Source organism: Apteryx mantelli, chromosome Z (assembly GCF_036417845.1).
Source record: "Apteryx mantelli isolate bAptMan1 chromosome Z, bAptMan1.hap1, whole genome shotgun sequence".
Taxonomy (NCBI): Eukaryota; Metazoa; Chordata; class Aves; order Apterygiformes; family Apterygidae; genus Apteryx; species Apteryx mantelli.
Genome location: NC_090020.1, coordinates 66922179 through 66942082, shown reverse-complemented (window position 1 = coordinate 66942082; position 19904 = coordinate 66922179). Strand labels below are relative to the sequence as shown.

At 36.3% G+C, this 19904-nt stretch overlaps 1 protein-coding gene across 5 annotated transcripts in view; it reads left to right on the top strand.

Moving 5' to 3' along the window:
* The window catches only part of GPBP1 (GC-rich promoter binding protein 1), a 35561-nt gene extending 16541 nt beyond the window's left edge, over positions 1-19020 (top strand). For 4 of the 5 annotated variants that reach the window (XM_067316495.1, XM_067316496.1, XM_067316497.1 and 1 more), the window contains 9 exons: positions 5960-6083; positions 6562-6785; positions 7504-7570; positions 9652-9836; positions 10658-10798; positions 11341-11505; positions 14311-14495; positions 17849-17951; positions 18536-19020. In XM_067316495.1, coding sequence (XP_067172596.1) covers positions 5960-6083; positions 6562-6785; positions 7504-7570; positions 9652-9836; positions 10658-10798; positions 11341-11505; positions 14311-14495; positions 17849-17951; positions 18536-18694 — 1353 coding nt within the window. In that variant the 3' untranslated portion in view covers positions 18695-19020. Of the gene's footprint in view, positions 1-5959; positions 6084-6561; positions 6786-7503; positions 7571-9651; positions 9837-10657; positions 10799-11340; positions 11506-14310; positions 14496-17848; positions 17952-18079; positions 18390-18535 lie in introns of all 5 variants that reach the window. The other variant, XR_010887018.1, reaches the window with a different exon arrangement.
* Positions 19021-19904: the final 884 nt, after the last annotated feature.

Genomic DNA, 19904 nt, shown 5'->3' with positions numbered 1-19904 from the left:
CAGATGACATCTGGTAAATCTTGCTGTGATTTTTAAATAGTTGGACCTTGGTTGTCAAGTTTGTATCTCTCTTTTTGTCCATGCTGCTGAGTTCATGAAAAGAAATACATGCTTAGACACATTGTCAGATCTGTTGTCAAATTGAGTTTACTTTTATCAGTAGTTTAAGCTGAATTGCTGTATTTTTATACTAAAAGAAATGAGACAGAGGTATGTGTTTGATGTCCTGAGTTCTAATTCTGCTCTCTTTAGTGTCCTATACCTTTTATAGAAAAGCATTCTTTATTCTGTCGTCTGAATATTTAAAAAAAAAAGAAAAAAAGAAAAAAAAGAAATAGACTTTCTGAAAGGGCTCTTCAGTTGCTAGTGGGATGTTTGTAAGTACTCCTGGGGTGTGGTGCTTTCAAACAGTTGTGTGTCCTCCCTGTGGCTGTTTTATCTACAGTGCCTTATTTACCTTATGCAATGGGACGGTTAGCTTGGGAACAAGAAAGCATGATCCCTGAATCATTAGGATTCATAAGTATTCTAGGAAGACTTGAATATATCTGTTTCATCTAAATGTTCCTTAATTTTTTGTTATCTGCCTTATGCTCCTATATTTCTTTAAAAAATCTTGGGTGAATGCAGAAGCAGAGGCAGCACTGGATATTTCAAATTACAGTCATTTGTTTGTATTATTTTTCTATTAAGAAACCTATCTTCATTATAAATCCTTTTGAATGCAATATCCACAATGGTCTACAGCTATGAGAGTGTCATTGCCTTGTTTTAATGTATTTATGGAACTTTCTTGTCCTTCATATCCATGCAAAATAACCCTTATAAACTTATTTCTATATGCTTGTGCTATTGTTAAATGCGGAGTCAGTATTAGTTTTGTCCTCACTGCTTTAAGTGAGTGTACATTTATATATAAACATTTATATGCACGTACATTTTTTAAAGTTGAGTCATTGAGTTGGGTCATTATATTACTCTTATTTCTTTCTTCTGCGCTAATTGTAGCTATCTTGTTTAGTATAGTCTTTAAGCAACTGTCAGTTGTCTTTCAGGGAACATTAGGCCTATCTGTTCCTAGATGATAACTGGGGTCTGTTTATTCTATTTGATTTCTGGGATATTTAACTGCTTGTGATCTCCTTTTTCCAATTTAATAGACCTCTACCTAAAGAAACAGTAATCAGATCTTAGATTAAGATGGTATCACACTTACGGAACACTCTTTCTCTGCATATTTCAAGAAAGTGCTGGAATAATCTGACTTTAAATGTCAATAGAGCAGGATAAAAGTAAGTTCCAGCACTACCCCAGAACTATTTGAATCTATTCCAGGTGTGGATTTTTTTTTTCTTCTTTGTCACTTCCTTCCTGAATTGTAGGTAATGTCATTGTAAGCATCTATTGTGGATCATGCTCTCTCCTGTGAATCTTTGCCTCAAGGGATTTAGGTAGGCTCTCTTATCTTTTCCAAAAACTTAACAGTAGGTTACACAGGTGCCTTCTTCATTACGGTTTTTGTGCCTCATCTTACACTTGTTTGAAATGGAGCTTATTTCCTTGCTTCACCTGCTCCCTGCTGATTAGCTTTCCATGATATACAGCACATTTGGATGTTAAGCACTCAAAAGTGCCTGTTTGGTCCTATTCCATTTGTAGTAACTCCTAATTTATAGCAAAAGGTTCATTCTGTCATTCCTCAAAAATGTGGGTCTTTCAGAAGGGTCTGCCTCCACCCCATCATTTCCTAGAACAGACCTTTTATTATTCTTTCCGTATCTCAACAATTTAGCTGCAGAGAAAAGCAGAAAAGAAGGCTTGAGATGAAGGATGGGTTGAAGAGGGCAAGGTGTCTCATGTTCCATGCAGAGTGGAGGTGGGATGAGGCTATGGTATCAACATTCTTTAAACTTAAGAAGAGAAACTGAGCTCTATCCTGTCAGTTTTTTATTTCCTGGAAGAGGACCTTTTAGGTATTACATCTTTGGGGGTTTAGTTGCCTTCAGTCCTGAATAGCTGAAGCTTTCCCTCGCATAGGTAAAAGGTTGACATCGGAAGAACCAGATACCAGGAAATCAGGATTGTGAATGAGCTTTCTTAATGTGACTGATACAGATAACAGCTTGGCTGAAATCCACCTCACTTACTGCTGATGATTTCCTTTTAAGGATAAGTGCTGTGTATATGTTTTTTGGTGGTTGTTGTTGTTTGTTTTTAATATCATCTGTCTGTAACTTAAATAGCGAAGCCCACTGCTGGGTAGCTTTAGTTCAAATCTAGTATTTGCGTCAGTATTGTATTGCAGCTGGGCAGGTGGAAACAGGAACATATCATGAGTAGTGTAGGCAGCTTGGGATATGGAGAAAACTTCTCTGAAAGCATTCCTATAAAATATGTATGAGGAGATTGTAAACAGGCTGGTATACTCATGCTTTTTGCAAGGTTGTCCTATTCCTTCATGTCAAGCAATAAGACTTCTTATGCTTGAAAATCATTTTGCTTTGTTTCTTGACTAGCTGAATTAAGTCAGATAATTTCTCAACTTCCAGAAATAACCAGTAGATTTCCTGTTGATTACAAAGTTTACTGTCATCTTTGGCACAAAAAGCTTGATAGACTGATACCTCCATCATGTGGGGAAAATGCAAACTGCACAATTTTTGCACACAGCTTAGTGAATTGAGATGCATTAAATCATGTACAACTTGAACACTATATATAAAAAAATCCTGTCAATTAAACTTTATGAAAATGTATTTTTAAAAGTTAAGAAATGAAAGCTAAACTCTAAAGAGAATACTAGAAAGTTGTCTTCATATGTAAATGATCATGGAGTTATCTTCTAAAATTTCGTATTTAATCAACAAATCTGGAGCTTGCTTAAATTTTGGTAGCTTATTCAAAGTTTGCTTTATAAATTTTTTTTTTATTGAAATAGAAAGATTCATTATGATAATTTAACTATTTAGATCTCTTGACTGCTTTTTGTGGTTTTTCTATTTTCTTCCCTGCATTTGTCAAGGAAATAATTCACTGTTCAGAGCTTAATGATAAGGGGTTGTCCCTCTCAAGTTGACTTTATACAATCTGGAAATACGCTTTGTATTTTAAACTTATTTTTAGGCTACTTGAGCTTGAATTTTAGCCAGTAGGTTTTGAATACCACCTTGAGCTCTCCTGAGGGCATCTTCAGTGGAACTTAGATGCCATCTGTCGTGTCCATGTGTCTTGAGAGGGGGGCATAAGAAGAAAACCACTTTCTGCCACATTTTTCTCAAAATAGGTGAACTTCTTACATTGTGATTCAGGCTTTTATTCTTGCTCTCTTTGACCAGTGGAGTACTTCTAAATTAGCTATATTAATATTTAATAGCTAATAATTTTTGGAATATAACTTCAGGCTTTCTTTTTCAGACCTGCATTATTCATGGTTAATTTGAATCATGTTGTCAAGGTTTGTATTGGTAGTCATGAAGGTTGCACAATATCTCTAGGTGATGACAAGGAAAATTCACAGGTTAATGTGACAAACAGGACAAATAATGCCTATATGAAATGTCTATTCGGCTACAAACCAACACCAAAAAGCAGTCAGCCTAATGAAGTCAGGCCAGCATCAAACTCCAAGCTGAAGAGCTGTAGCTGCTATTAATCTAAGTTTACTAGTACCAGTGTTAATATGACCCTTGCATTTAGGCTATACAGATTTCAAACCTTGTCACAAATGGCCTTTTGAGATGCCCCTTGCAAGATGACAAGGTCTCTAAAACTAAATTTCACATGAATGGCATTTAGCATGTGACAGACAGGTTTTTTTTGGTGAGAGAGAAATGTGGAGCTTGAGGTTCCATAATGATAGTGATGAACAATTCCCCCTGCCTTCGGGAAGTTTCCCCTGTCGATCATGCTTATCCTTACTTTTTCTTCTAATGTCCTTTTATCATCACCTCAGCTACATCCTTCTATAAATCTCTTTTCTAAGGGTGAGGCTCAGTCTTTCTCCTTATTTCCTTAGACTTCAGGTTAAGTGTGTGTGGTGGTGTTTTTTTTTTTTTTTATGTGTGCTTGTTTTCCTCCTCTCTAAATTACAAGTGCACATTAAAGATTTTCCTTTAGATGTTTATCTTAAACTTACAGGGTGAAATTATGATCCCATTTGCTCCTTTAAAGCCAGAACCTTTCTGCCTATTTCCTTTTGTTTTTCTTCATTAAATATTTTCAACTGTACTACTATTCTGCTCTTTCATTTGTCTTCCTGCCTCCTTCTGAGGATTTGAACCAGAAATTGGCATCCTTTTAGTCAAACATGGGACCTTTCAGGCTACTTCAAGCCTTCTGAACCATACAGAGATTTTTTTCTTTCAGATGTAGTCTGAAAAACTTAGAACTGCCTTTTACTTGGGTATAGTAGAATGGATGTCTCTGTTTCTTTCTCCATAGGTGGGTATGAAAGGTAGCAGCTAAAACTTAGAAATATTTTCCGAGGATTCTACAGGGATAATATTTCATGATGAAGTGAGGTCTAGATCAAGACAGGAGGCAAACTGATTTTTTTATTTTATCTTAGACACACTGCTATCAGAATAGAATGTTTCACCTTTTTCTTTTGCCTCGACTCAGAATGTGTAAGAATAAGAACTGGTATATCATGGACCTTGGGCTGTATGATCCCAAGGATTATGTGAATGAGCCATTATTACTGTCCTTTTTTTCCCTGGATATTCTTCAGATCTGGAGAGGGAAAGTGCTTCAGGCAGCAAATGGATACTTGTGCAGTAAAGCAAATACTTCCTGAAGTCATTAGATCTACTTTTCTGACTTGGTACCTTTTCACACAGCTGTTCATCTATGATTCACAGCTAATATGGCACTTGGAAGTGCCAGACCTTTTGGTCAGGTGCAGCGCTGTGGACATATATGTGCTCAGTAGGTTTGGTACTAGAGAGAAGGGGGCTTTGCTTCATCTGCACCAAATGGATTGTGTGACAGGCAGGTGCTGGGGAACACAGTCTTCCTCTGTCATCGGCAGTTGTGCGGTACATCCAACAGTAAGACTAAGCATTACTTTTGTAGAAAAAAAATTTGTTCTTTAATTCTTGAGCTGTGGTGGTGAAAGAAATGCTATAGTATTAAAATAGTAAAGCCAGACAGAAATAATAGGAAAGATAGCTGCTGTAAGATGTTTGTTTGTTTTTTGTTTTAATGTTTAATACCCTAAGGTATGAATTCTAGTAAAGATGTATTTCTGACTTTGAGTGCTATTCTCAACACAATATTTTAGTTAATAAAGTACTTCCTACTGATATATTAAGTATTTATTACTTTAAAATTTCTGATGTCTACTTACAATCTGATAATTTGAAGTATAGTGATGAATCTGAACTCTTTCAACTCTTCCATAGATTTTTATTTGTATTTCATAATTAGTTGCATTTGCCGTATTAAATTGTAATGACAAGGCTTATAAACTGGGCTCTTTTGGTTACAGCTGCCTCTAGTGGGAGCCTCTCCTAGCTTTCTGTGCAGTGCACACGTGCAATCTCTGACTGCCCAAATCAAGATCCCATATTTCTGTCCTGGCTTCAAAACTGGGTTCTTATGTTCTTTCTCACTCCCCCCCATTTTTTTTACTCTACTGCAACATGCATCACTCCTTACTCTCTTCTGCTGCCAAACCAAAACACTTGGGACTTTTACCCTGTGTCCTTCTTCCTTGTTACACAATGACACAAGCAACTCTGTTTCAGTACCCTGAAGTGGAAGATGTAGCTTCTACTAGCCTGGAAGGTAATGACGTAACTCTGAACATATGCATACTTGAGAGCTACTATATGGGCTGGCATTCAAAGTCCTTTTTAAAATGGTTTGTATATACCATGAATAATGTGCACATCAGCTCTGATAACTCAGTTTTGTTAGTAATTAGATATCTCCGTCTACTACTTATGCTCCTTTCCAGTCATCACTGAACTTTGAGAAACATTCTGAAAATTTTTCGTGGACAGAGAGTCGTTATGAAGCAAATCGCAGAAGACACAACTCTTCAGATGGGTTTGATCCTAATATTGGAAGGCATAATGGAGGTATGATTTATCTTTCATGGAACATCTTGTATATATTTGCTTTATTTTTTAGTAGCGTTCTGGCTAGAAAAAAATCTGAAGATAGTAGCTGTCCTGTGCTAGATGCCTTATTCTGTAGTAGAACAGAGATAGGAAAGACATTTTTTCTGGGACGGGATAGCATGACTAACAGTTGGTTGGAGTAGTGTGCTTGCTGGTGTATTTCTCTTTTAGCAAGAATAAAAATGTGGAGTTAATTTTCTAGACAGCAACATAAATGAGCAGTCAGAAAAAGCGTTTGTCTTAATGTCAGACTACTGTCTTCTTTCTCTAGCACTGTTCTATGAGATTCTACCCTGCTGCTTATGTGAATGTAAACTAAGTTATCGCATCCCAGAGTATAGACCTGCTTGCCAAACTCCTCTAACAATTTTACAAAAGTGGAACATTCTTTCAAAACTGTTTGTAATTACATTTCTTTAAAATTTAAAAATCTAAGGACATTTTGGGAGAAAAGAGAAAAATGGTTGGCGTTCACAAGGCAGAAATGGTACAGAAAATATAAACCATCGTGCGGGATATCATGGCGGAGGCTCTCGCGCTCGTACCAGCACTTTCCACTGTGGAAAAAGCCAAGGACTGCATGAAAATAATGTACCTGAAAATGAAACTGGGAAAAAGGAAGACAAGGAAGAACCCAAACAGTTTGAGGCTGAGGATTTTGTAAGTTAATTGTAATTATAATAAACAAGCTTTCATTGTTTCTGCAAGTGCCATTTTGTCCATTGCAAGCTACTTGATGAGATTTCAGCAGTTACAGATCATCTTATAAGGGATCACCCTTTCCATAGGTAAGAGGGTGTTAGTCATCTGTCCACTAACTTGTTTCTCTTTTTATCTCCAGTTACTGTTGTTTTTGTTACTGTCACCTAAGTGTTTAAATGAAGCTCAAGTGTTTATAAGTGAAACTACAATTGGATTCTAAGTTTTTCATAATATCTTACTGCAGTTTACTGTGGCATGTGTGTGTATTAAATTCTACATGACTACATTAATGGAAATCTGAAGTACTAACAAGTGATCTTTCTGCCACCTGCCATTTGAGGTCACACGCTTCAACCTAGAATTGTAGGAAGTAAGAGGAAGAGTAGGCTTCCTTTTTGAAGAACTGCACGTCGCTATTTTTTGCTTTCTCTGCACAGTTCATATAATTGTGTTGAGTACTGCATGAGATATTTTATTGGAGAAGGGTAAAGTAACAAGTGAGCATTGATTTACTTGGGTGTGTTCTGGGGGGAAGTGTTTAGTCTGTCTCTATTTAAAAATCTTTGTTAGCAGAGGGTATGCTTCAGATTTTATTGTGATTCTTTATTTCATTGATTCCAGATTTTAAAACTTACTGTTAAATTTCATTTTTAATAATGTTCAAACTTCCTTTCAGCCATCACTGAATCCTGAATATGAGAGAGAACCAAACCAGAATAAATCTTTAGCTGCAGGTGTGTGGGGTGAGTATTTTTGACTTTGTAATATAAAAATCTAGCAGAGATCAGAAGTTGTTTTATTTGAAACAGATGGGGGTTTTTGTTTTTTAGAATATTACAATGGTATGGTTTGAATTTGAGGAAACTTTGATATTGCCACAATGTAACTACCTTTTCATAAGAGAGGTAATACTTCTGTTTGGGTATTGTTCTGTTGATTTGTGGATGCAGGCACAGCTAGGGTTCTTGTCCTAGAAGTAGTATACCTCTTTTTGTAAAGACGTCAAGAATTCCCCTCCAGAGAGGAAATGGGATGACAGTGGGTTAGCTAAGCTAGTGATGTAATAGCTAGCTGAAGACTTCATAAAAGAAAGCTGCTAATTGAGTAGAGATGTTTAGAAGAACTTGCAAAGAAACCTGGGAGGGCTGGAGAGAGCAGGCTAGCTTGCTGAGATTTAAGGTCTCTTTCTGGAAGCAAATGTCTTCAGCCATGTTGCCTGTGTTTTATGAATTATTTACTTACTCCAGAGCCAACCATGAGTGGGCAGTGAACTGAACTGTAGTTTGGGGTTATTTTCTCATCTCTACCTTATGTATTTGGCTACTACTTTACAGTTCTGTAGGTTTTGAATACACAATTCGCTCTAAGAGGAAGGCAGTGTTAGACTGTACACTTTTTAAAGCAATAAGCTTACTCAAAGAACATTTCCCTTTATATAAAAGGGTAGTAATAGTTTAATTTTTTTTCCTAACCAAGTCTTGGGGAGATTACATAGCAACTCAGGAGACTTACAGTCTTTGTAGCACTCTGCTGCATAATGTGGCTCAGTTTGATTTGAAGAAGTTTTCCAGGTTTTAGGTATCACTCTTCACAAGCGAAGGAAGGAACAGTTCTGTTAGCTAAATAGAACTGTAACCTACAGTGCAGTAACTTGTTAAAGTTTATAGCTTGGTATTTTGCTTTATTACATATCTGCTATTGCAGGCCTTGTATTATAATTGAAAAACTGAAATTAAGGCTGTTCTTATTCCCTGCACAAGGAAACTTAATATTCAGGACAGGAGGAATTTTACCATCCTTTTTAATATCTGTTAAAAAATGTATGCTTTTGATGCCATTTTATCTTGTGTATATGGGATGTGACCATGTTGGCGTTACAGAAAGTTTTTTTCACAAAGTTCAGTGAAAGCAAAATACACAATTGTTACATAAGTTTTGTAACATGTATCAGCTAAACAAAGCTAAAATAATTTATTCTTTCATGATAAGTTTTTTTTAATGTAGGATATACTGACACTTTTTGCCCATGAAGTAGAAATGCTTGCAGGGAGAAGAGATGATCTTGGAAAGTTTATTACTGCAGGATTAAAAGACCTGTGCAAAAAAAAAAAAAAAAAAAAAAAAATCAGTTAAAATGGTTATTTTGCTTTTTGTAAATTTTAGATCTGTTTTGTAGGTGTTCTTGAGACTGTTAAGTGTCAGTTGCTTAGTGGCTATGGCAATTGACTGTATCTCTCTAATTAGTGCTCTCTTGAGCCTGGAAATAATAGGATGAGCTTCAAAAGTGTTGTTACACCCAGCGGAGGCATAGAGGTAGAGAAAGCTGTCATTGCCATGGTCTGGAGTAGTACACATCCTTTTCTCGTGTTTATAGAGCTTCAGTGTGGAACATTTGACTCTAAACTGAGCTTTTAATAAATATATAAAATTATTCTTTAGTAACCTTAAACTGAAATATAAAAACTATAATCTTTTGAAGATTAGATAATTGTTAACAACTAACAGTATTTGGATTTGCAAACAAATGCTATATAGCTCTCTTCTTTGACTGAAGAATAACTTTACTTTCCAAAAGCTAGAATTCCTGCTATGCCAAGTCAAATAATGTTACAAATGATGATTGTAGAAAATGAAGCAGAACTTCTATTTATCCAACTTTGTACAATGTGTTTACTGATGAAGCTAATGCTGGACTAAGTTCCTGTTTGCTCTGGACTGTATGGCCACCTAGTACCCTATGAACTGGAAACTTAAAAGTGTGTGTGTGTATTTTTATTTATATAATAAAAAATATATATTTTTCTTCCTCCTGCCCCGCCTGCAGAGTATCCTTTGAATCCTAAGTCTAGATCTCCAAGAATGCTGGTCATTAAAAAGGGCAGTACTAAAGAATTACAGATATCTGGATTCCCTGTTGTAGGAAGTCTTCACTCACAGTCAGTCAAGAATGGAACCGGCACAAGTGTTTATAAAGGATTAGTCCCTAAGCCAGCCACTCCACCTGCAAAAGTAAGTTTTGGATACTGGTGGCATGAACAACATGCTGAAAAAATCATGCCCTAATTCTGAATGTGCTTATTTCACCCGAAGAATACTGTTCCTAGAGTATTATGCTTTCAAGTCTTGCGTACTTTAACTGCAGCATACCCCCAAAGTGTTTGGAAACACTTTTCTTTATTTTTCGTTTTAAACTGTACTGTATTTTGATCTCTATTTCTGATTTAGCTTTTTTGAGATGTGCAAGAGCTGTCCAAGTGAGTGGGAGAAGGATTTTTCTAACTTATGGAGTAGCAGTGCCTTTTGTCTATATGTTTTTAACAGAGTAAATACGTAGTGGAGAACTATAGTTCACATAAAAGTACCTTCAGAATTTATCGCAATTATTGATGTAGTGATGTTGCAACCTAGGAGTGTCATTTTGGTCCCTTTCTTTTTGCAACATTCCCTGTTCATTTCCTGTTTTCCTTCAGGAATTTTTCTGTGCCCCTGAAGGCATCTCATGGAGTTGTTCTTAACTCTCTTACTACATTAAAAACACTACTTTCAGATATGAAAAGCTCATGTATTTCAGTTCTTAATGCATAAGATATCAGGGTCTTGATTGTTTTTAAATTTAACCCTTTATGTTAAAGGTGTGAACAGTATTTGAGAAAGGATAAATTGCTTATAAGCAGTCTGTTTTCCACAAGAGAAAGGTGTTTGCATTAAATTATAGTTGTAGATTTAGTTTTGCTGATTTAGTTTTGCTTAATCATTTTTTCTAAAGATTCTTGAAAACAATCCTGTTGTAGTTAATGAGTCTTTAAATTTTTGTTTAAACTTTTGTTTAGCCAACACAGTGGAAAAGCCAAACAAAAGAAAATAAACTTGGGAATCCATTTCCTCATGAATCCGCATACAGTATTGGCAATTTCAGTGCTTTCAAATCAACTGCCAAGGCATTTAGTGTATCACAGAATTCAGTGAAAGAGGTAAAGCAAGTTTGTTTTTTTCTTTTTTATCAAATCTGTCCATTTCTTTAGCTTGATTATTTGACTGGATTAATACATTTATGTATAACTTTTAAATAATATTATTTTTGTGGAAGTTAATAAATAGGAAGGGAATGTCAGGAGCCTTTTGAGTGCTTGACAGTTTGCTTTGTAGGTTTGATATGCAGTAAAAATGGTGCATTAGGAAGTATAACCTCATAGGTTTAAACTTAAAAACTGCTAATGTATGATATGTTTCATGGAAGTCTACCTTTCATTAACAGTGCTCCGTAAGTCTGCATCTCCATAAATTCATAAATATGCATCATGCTATATATATGTATACACACATACACTATATATATATACACACACACACACACACACACACTGAAATACAAATATGTTCTCTCTGGTTTTGAATGTGGATATACATGAAACCTGAAACTATAGGTGCTTTAGAGGCTTTTTGTCTTTCATTCAAAGTTTTCTAAATGGATAATCTTTTAATATTCTTATTTTATTTCTCACCCCTTCCTTAGTGTAATCGGTCAAATTCTTCATCCCCTGTTGACAAAGTTGGTCAGCCTCGTTTAACAAAATTGACAAGAATGCGGACTGATAAGAAGAGTGAATTTTTGAAAGCTTTGAAACGAGATAGAGTGGAAGAGGAACATGAAGATGAGAATCATGCTGGGCAAGAGAAGGTAGTTTGGTTCATAACTCCTATAGATAAAGCAATGTCAGGTTTCAGACTGAACATAAATTACTCTTTCTTTGGCTGTAAACAGATGTGCCATGCCAAGAAAATAAGTTCATTTGAGAAACTTGTGCTACAGTCAAGTCATGGCCTTGGATCTCTAAATACAGGAAATGAATGACCTTTTGATGAATTTTAAAAAGTTATCCCAATTACTTCTTTCACCAGTGCTACTTAGATGGTTCCCCCCCCCCCCCCCCCGCAGGATCTGTTCATATATATGAATAGCATCATGTCTTAGTCCTGTGTCTTAAGCAACAATAAAAAGAATAAATAAGCTTAGTACACTAACCTAATCTTTCTGTAGAGCAGTGTTTCACATCTTGACTGTCTGTTATCCTATAAAACAATTGATGAAAAAATGTGATCCTGGCCTTTAGAGTTCTACTTCTCGGACTGTTTCCTATCTAATTGGAGTGTTTAGATAGCCAGAAGTTCTCTCTTCTTAGTCTAGTCATAGGAGCAATAGTTTGATTTATGCATATTTAAATAACACCATCACAATCGCAGAATCACCGAATAACCTGTCTTTTTACTTCCTAATTGAGAGCTGGGAGGCCTGTTCTGTATCTGATATAAAGTGTCAGGTTTCTTTCAGCATGGATCAGCTTACGCGGTGTTTAGCTGGCACCTGAGGATATAGTGTGTCAGTGCTGCCAGCCAGCAACAAGCCATAAGCACTCTTGTCATGCTTAGTCAAGTAGTGTATTTTCCAGGCTTGAAATAGCTTCATCCTATGTTTGTTGTAAATGAGTGAAGTGATTTAGAGTGTGAAAAAGGCACAAATGACAAATCAGCAAAATTAATAAAATGTGTATTTTGGAGGAAGGATTATTGCGATTCGAGAAATAAGAGAAGTGATGCCAGTGTGTGTCCCTTATAAGGGGAAGAGTGACTTCTGACACTGTTTCTGTTTCATGTTTTCTAATAAAATTTGCTGTAATGGAACTGTACAACTTAAATATGTGTCAGTTAAGAATGGTCTGTATCTTTCCATTAAGTATTATATGGCTGAGCATGCTTTTCTTGAGGTGGGTGTTGGGTGTGATGTTCATGTGTTTTTGTTTAAGAAATAGAGGAGTTCGATTTAAGATTAAAAAGATATTTTGGCAAGCACTACCTTGAACTTCAGAATTCTGCAAAATCATATATGAACTTGGGAGTTTCTGGTCCTGAAATTGTCTTGAGTTCTTAATATCTTTGTGATACTTATACCAAAGGCATTTGGTTATCCCATTGTACACAGCTGACTTTCAGAATTAGTATATTTTGAAAAAAATAGCATTTTGGTTGCGGAAAGTCTTAATGTCCTTGGACAGGTATACATAAGGTGTCGTCTGGAGTATTTGCTGTTAGGTCCATGCATCTTGTTCCCTGCCATTGCTGTTTCACTAATGGACATCAAAAGAGGTTAGAGGTTAACAAATCATGTACTTGTAATAATTGTCCTACTTTCAAGTTCATTTTAATGATCATAAAGAGAAGGCAGAGTGTGCACCTGAGTGGATAGGGAGATATCCACACAAGTCTTTCATAATATGATCCTGTTGACGGGATTTTAAAGCCTGCTGTAACAGACTTCATCTCTAAAATAATGAAGCAAATCATGATTAGCAGCTGAATCATGCTTGCAAGAAGTTACTTTGCCCTAATATATTAAAATTGTTTAATATTTCTATGAATTGTCTTTGATCATCTGAACAACATATTCTCTGGGCTTATAATTTAACAGCTGAACATGTGTTTACCGGGATATTTGTTCTTAAATTCTTGCTCATTGTTCTAAAATTTTTGGAAGCAGATAACACTGCGAACAGAAGGGAAATGATGATGATGGTCTTGATCCTGGACTCTGAAGTATGATTTCTCACAAGTGTGGAACTGGCTGATTGAGTGATTGCCTCCTGCAGTGAATAATGGTGTTACACACCACATGTGTGGATTTTATTGTCAAAAGGGTGTTAGCTAGATAATCCTACTCTTTCTTTTTTGTTCTTGTTTTTTGTTTCTTACAGTTGGTAAAACTTCTAAGGCTACTTGGCTAGTTACTGAATAAGAGTCACAAGTTGCTGAATGAGTGGAATCGAAAGAAACATCTCTGGCTAAAGGATTTAAGAGCTTCTGATATCTGAGTGAACTTAAACAATCAGCTTTTTAAATACATTTTCTTCCTAGTTCTTATTTCTTGGCTAGATAAGTTACAGTTCCTGTAACAACAGCCTGAGAAGTGCTGTGGTACGTGCGTGTGTGTATAGGGGAAGATGTTGGCTGGATTTGAAGAGCAACATTGGATCTTTTTGAATTTGTGGCAGATGAATTTGCTATTTGCAGTATGGTGGCTGTAGCCTGCCTCTTAAATGATGTAAACTTAATTCTCTTGCTTTCAAACTGTTCCTGACACACACAGCTCTGATATTTATTTAATTAGAAACCTTGTTAGTAATTTCAACAGATAACTTACCATTTCTTAAAATATGAAAGCCAACTTAAATAAGTTTGGATTTTAAGATGTTTGAAACAAACTGTGTAGAAAAACAGTTTGAGGTAGAGCATGGAGTTACTGCTTTCTACTTTACTTGATCAGTGGCATAATTTAAGATTTCTGTAGTATCTAGGTATTGCAAACTCTTGAAGTATGAACAAAATTATAGAGTTTCTCCATTTGAAAGTAATTTAAATAAAACAGAATCACTGAATTTCAGCATTTGCAGAGGATTATTTATGAATGGGATTATGTGATTATTTTTGACAGGATGATGACTCCTTTAACTTGCATAACAGCAACAGTCCTCATCATGAGAGAGATATAAACCGAAACTTTGAAAATGAAATTCCACAAGAGAATGGAAATGATTCGATTACATCTCAACAGATCATTCGATCTTCAACCTTCCCGCAGGCGAATGTTCTTTCAAGCTCACTTGAGGCAGAACATAGGTATGTACTCTTATATAAAAGGTATTCCTTCATGGTAAGTGAACTTGTCTTAAATTCTTACCAGCTCAGAAATCATAATCTGAAAACTGAGAATGTATGAAATATTTCATAAGAATACTGTAAGAGCCTAATGCTTAGATGTTTTCTAATTTAACATGGAATATACTTTGCTTCTACTGGAGTTGTGTACTGACATCTTAAACTTGCTTTTTAGTAAGTTTTGATGTATTTCCTTATAAGTAAGTAAAACAAACTGCATTATGACCTTCATCTCTCTGATAGTGTTGTTTGCATATCTTGAAAGAACAATGTATGTAATTCCTGTCTGTATTAATAGTACTGTAAGTGCTCAAGTTAACATCTTACGTTAACACTTTTTCCTCATTGTTGAAATAAAGAAATTAATTACTTTTATATAGCTGACTTTAGTTGACTCGGTCAGTGATATCATAAGACAATGGAAAGGGAGGAAGTAAATTCAGAAAAGGATTGAAACATTTCTAGTCTCATAGAAGTAACTGTAGTAGCAGCTGATAGAGAATGGTGCTGCTGGGAAATCATGGCTCTGAAAGTCTAGAGGTGAGCTTGTTGAGGTCTGTTTTAATTCCTGCTGTTCCTGGTAACTAAAGAAATGCAGCATCCTTTTCTAGTGATAGATCCTACGTACACATAGGACTAGAGAACTTTTCCTTTTGTAGTACCTACAAAGGGAACTCTCATGACCTCTTTTCCCTCGTGAGTATGAAAAGTGAAATGCACCCTGCTCTGTTCTGTTCCTTTATTTTCCTCCACTGGCAACGGAGACAAAAATCCTTCGCTGCTGTAGGTTATTAACAGCAATATTAGACTAGAAGGTAGGAGTCAAATCTAAATCTCATTGGTCACTTCAAACAGTATCCCTCACAGCTTTCTGGGCAAGCTTCTTTCCTTGTGGTGTTCTGGAGACATACAGTGTCTCTGTATTGTACCAGGCCTTCAGCTGTGACCTCTACATGCATGTAAACGCATGTTATGGTAAGCTTGTTTCTGATAAATCTGACTTGAAGTGACCAGCTGAATTTTTGGATAGCTGTGCATACCTAATAAATGTATTGGCACATCTTGTATGAAGCATGTCTTGGGCTCACCTTCCGCTGGGGGAGTTGTGGTACGCAGTGATTGTGTACTCGTCCTCTTGGTGTCAACTTTGGCTGATTTCAGATTTTTTTTTTAATGTGGTTTACATTATTTCAAGCATTTCTAGAAGTCTAGTGCTGCTTTAAAGGGACAGTGGTCTTGCTAAGTTTAGATGACATTGCTTAAAAGTTAATTAGCTATTACCCTAAATTTTATTTACATTAGCAGAAGCTGTATAACTCTTCTCTATGTTGTATATAATAGTATTAACAGCTTGCTTGCAGTAGAACTTTTTAACTCAAATTACTGTTGCTAAAAATATAACTATCATTGAACTGAATTTAGCCATGCATAATGGAGAGTCTTTTTCCGTATGTATATATACAAATGCACATTTTCTCTTATTAAAAAAGCCTTGTGTATTGTTTCTCCAGCTTTCTGATGATTACACTGTTCCTCATTGTAACATTGTCCAGTTTGGTCCAAACATTACAGAGGATGCCATTTCTGTTATTTGTTCTGTAAACCCTTTTTTTTCTTTTCTTTAATTCCTCTTTTAAAAACTGTGTGGTGCTGCTCTCCTTCTCCCCCCCTCCAATTCCAGCCTTTTATTTTGGTTTTAACAATTGTCAGTGCTGTCACTGGTTATCTGCTGGTCTGCCCAGTGCTCACCCATTAGAGTTTGGTGTGGGGAGGGTTATGTTGAAGGGCTTTTCTTGTTGGTATCTGGCTAAATGAAGTAGCTGATGTGACATCAATTGTCAGTTCATCTAACTTATATTTTCAAATTTTCAGTGTTCTTCAGCCCTAGGATTCCTGTATCAGTTCTGGCATGTACTTTAGAAACCTCTTGGCATCAGAGGAATCTGTTTCCATTTCTTCTGCTTTCCTCATCCCAAAACTCACTCCTGGATGTAGTATGTCTATGCTGGAATGTCAGCATCTGCCCTTAGGGTGATACTCAAGCAAATGCCAAGAAATCTCTCCTGGCTCTGGCATTAGCATGTGCTAGAAAAGAAACTACGTAAGGCCATTGGGTCCTGAATCATGCCTGCCTGTTCTATCACTGAGCAGCAGTGCAGCTCCTCCTATGTGCACTGTCCCCATCTCCAGACTTGATGCATAAGACATTGTGGGTCTGAGGTGAGACACAGTCTCTGCTGTTGGCTGCCGTAGAAGGACACCATCAGCGTTCCTCATGGCTGCTCTTAATATCCAGGACAAAACTGTAGACTAGCTCAGTGTGAGTCTTTGCTGCTTCACACCACTTGCAAAGAGGTTTACTGCTGCTCCACCAGAGCAGCTTTGCAAAGGAAGTGCGTTCTTTCTTTTCTTCTTTAGGGAAGTTTCTTGCTTTAAAATGAAGGTACTCTGGCTTAGATTCTGCTCTCTTGCTGCTTGAACCTTGGGAATATGATGAATATCGTATTCTAGCCAAGGTCATTGGATGTATTCAATGCATTTGTCTTGGATACCTTCTTACGTAAGTCTCTTGGCTGCAGAGGTATCAGTGTAATGGGCTGTAAGGTTCATAATGCCAGCTCCAGATTGCTTTTAAGAGAGACCCTATGCATCAACAGCTGAACATACATATGATCCAAATTCTCGTCTCTTTTGCTTTCTTTATTGCTGTAGTTCTGGAAAGCAGCCATTCCATTGAAACAGGATATGAAAAGCCATCAGGTTTTTTTTAGGCTAGTTTCCATAAGAGTTTACTTGAAAAATTGGGCTGCTTATGCTATGAACAGTTATAGCTTGGAATTCTGTCAATTAATAAAGAAAAGTCTACCTCTTGAACCTAGATGATATGAAATTTAGCTTTTGCAGCCCTACGTTTAGTGGAATGGCAGAGAGGGCAGACTGTATTTTGTAGGCCAAGCCTGGTGGCAGGAAATGTAATACCTGGTACATGCGAGCGATGGTGTGGATATATGCTTGAAAATAAGAATATGTTCTGTTGTTAAACTATTAGCCATTTAATTTTTGCAACCTTTGAAATCAAGTTTGTAGAGGTAAAACAAGGTCAGCTGTGAAGGACCCGATAGCTTTTTAGCCTCTGTGCTTTATGTTTAAAGTTTAAGATGTATGCTTCTGTATAAGAGCTCTTTGTTTAAAAAGTAATAATTATGGACTGATTAATCTGCTTATTACAGATCTTTACATATCTACCTAGGCAAAACTTGAAAAGTCCAAGTGCATGAAGCAAACTCCTTAATGTTGTTCTTTTTATTTTAAAGGTTGTTAAAGGAGATGGGCTGGCAGGAAGACAGTGAAAATGATGAAACATGTGCTCCCCTAACAGAGGATGAGATGAGGGAATTCAAAGTCATTAGTGAACAGGTGATGCTAAGTTAATGTTCCATTATGAACTTGTAGGTTAATGTCCTTAATACCTATCTTTGAGGGGGATCTCCAGTAATTTTGGTGGTTAGGGAGATTGACATTTCAGTTTTGTGGGTTTTTTTCAGAACCAGTTGTTTCCTTTCTCTTCCATCCTCAAGTTTCCAACTGCGTCAGGTAGACAGAGAATGGGATACCCATCCTTCCTTCCTGGGCCCCGTCCTCTTCTCAGACACTGCCCCCCTTAGTACAGAAGTTTGCAGCAGGCTGGAAAAAAGGGGAGTTATATCGCAGGAGAGACCATGTGGGAGCGATCATTGGGGCAAGGAATCTGAGGAAGCGGAAGAGGATAAAACTCTTGTTCACTGCAAGAACCTAACTTAGCACAGTTGGAGGTTCTTGGATCCAGGTAGCTGATCCAGAAGTGAAGGCACTCAGGTGAATTTTTCTTTGTGTGTATACGTATAATAGGTAGTACTGTAGATTTACTGTAGCCCGTAGATGAAGTTACAGAAAATATTGAAACTTAATTGTTGTACTTAGCTTTTTGTCTCTCTAAATACATCTTGTTTTTTTCATTTCAGTTACAAAAAAATGGCCTTCGGAAAAATGGCATTTTGAAAAATGGCCTCATCTGTGATTTTAAATTTAGCCCCTGGAAAAACAGCACTTTCAAACCTGCTCTGGAGAATGAGGATTCTGAGACGAGCAGCAGCGATACATCAGATGATGATGATGTGTGAAGATTTCTCTAACATCTGTAGAAGCTCATTTTGATCTCTCAAAAATTTGGGGGTGTATTGTTCAAAAAAAAAAAAATCTAATTTATGTAGTAACATACCCCATTAGAGAAAGAATGATGGGACTTCTCTCTGAAGAAAGCGAGGAATGTTGTGTTGAGTGTGTTGAACATTACTATAATTTCTTTGTAAACGAATGTTGTAGAATGAGGACTTGGGTTGACCCAGCATTGACTTTCTTCATCACTGCAGCGTTTCTGACTAGCAATGTGACAATGTAACAAATCAGACTTTCTCATTTAATAATAAAAACAAAAAGAATTGTGTAATGTCTTGCAAAGCTTCTGTCTTAAAATGTCCAAGTCTATGAGGAAAAAAAGGGCAATTGACACAGTGTTTTGCTTGCCATTTCTTTCTTACAATGTAAATCCTCAAGTCCACTTTGTACGCAAAAAGGGCAATGTAGCATGTTGGCTAAAATGAGCAAAGTGCACTAAAACTCTTTTCCTTAATTGAGCTGTTGTACTGTTCTACTTTTCCACACATAATTACTCTTTAGCCATTTGTAGTGTAGTCATTGTTATAGCAAAACCCCCCTAATGTTACAGCTCCAAATTTCTAGAACTAACCTTTAATTTGAAAGCTTTATGGGGTACTGCAAGACCCAGTGTTCTCACTGTGAACATATTTGTGTGGGAATATAAACACTTTGTTAAATTATTCACATGCAGAAAAATAATTACACTGACTGGATTTGTCCACTACATGGGAAATAAACTGATTTACAGAGTAATGTCTCAGTGCATAGCATCAAGGGTATTGTTTTTTAAATCTAGTAACAGTTCTGTTTGCATTTACATTAAATGTACTCTGGCAGCAGTCACTGCATTTCAGAATGAGTAAAAATATTTTTGTCACCAGATCATGCTTTTATAGCAATGTTAGTATATCTATGCAATAAGCACTTTTTTTTCAGTTACTTTCTGTAAAAACTTGTTTTCTTTATAATCACACATTCTTAAACTAATTTTGTGTTACTTAGTTTTATTTGGTTCATTTTAGCTTTAAATATTTTCCCCAGGGTTGTACAAATGGTACATAGAATTAATCTGTAAGCACAGCTCTTGGTGACATCACATACTTTTTTAACATAGCTTATATATAGACATTCCCTCCTTCAAGATATTTTTGAACTGCACTGTCTTACTCATTT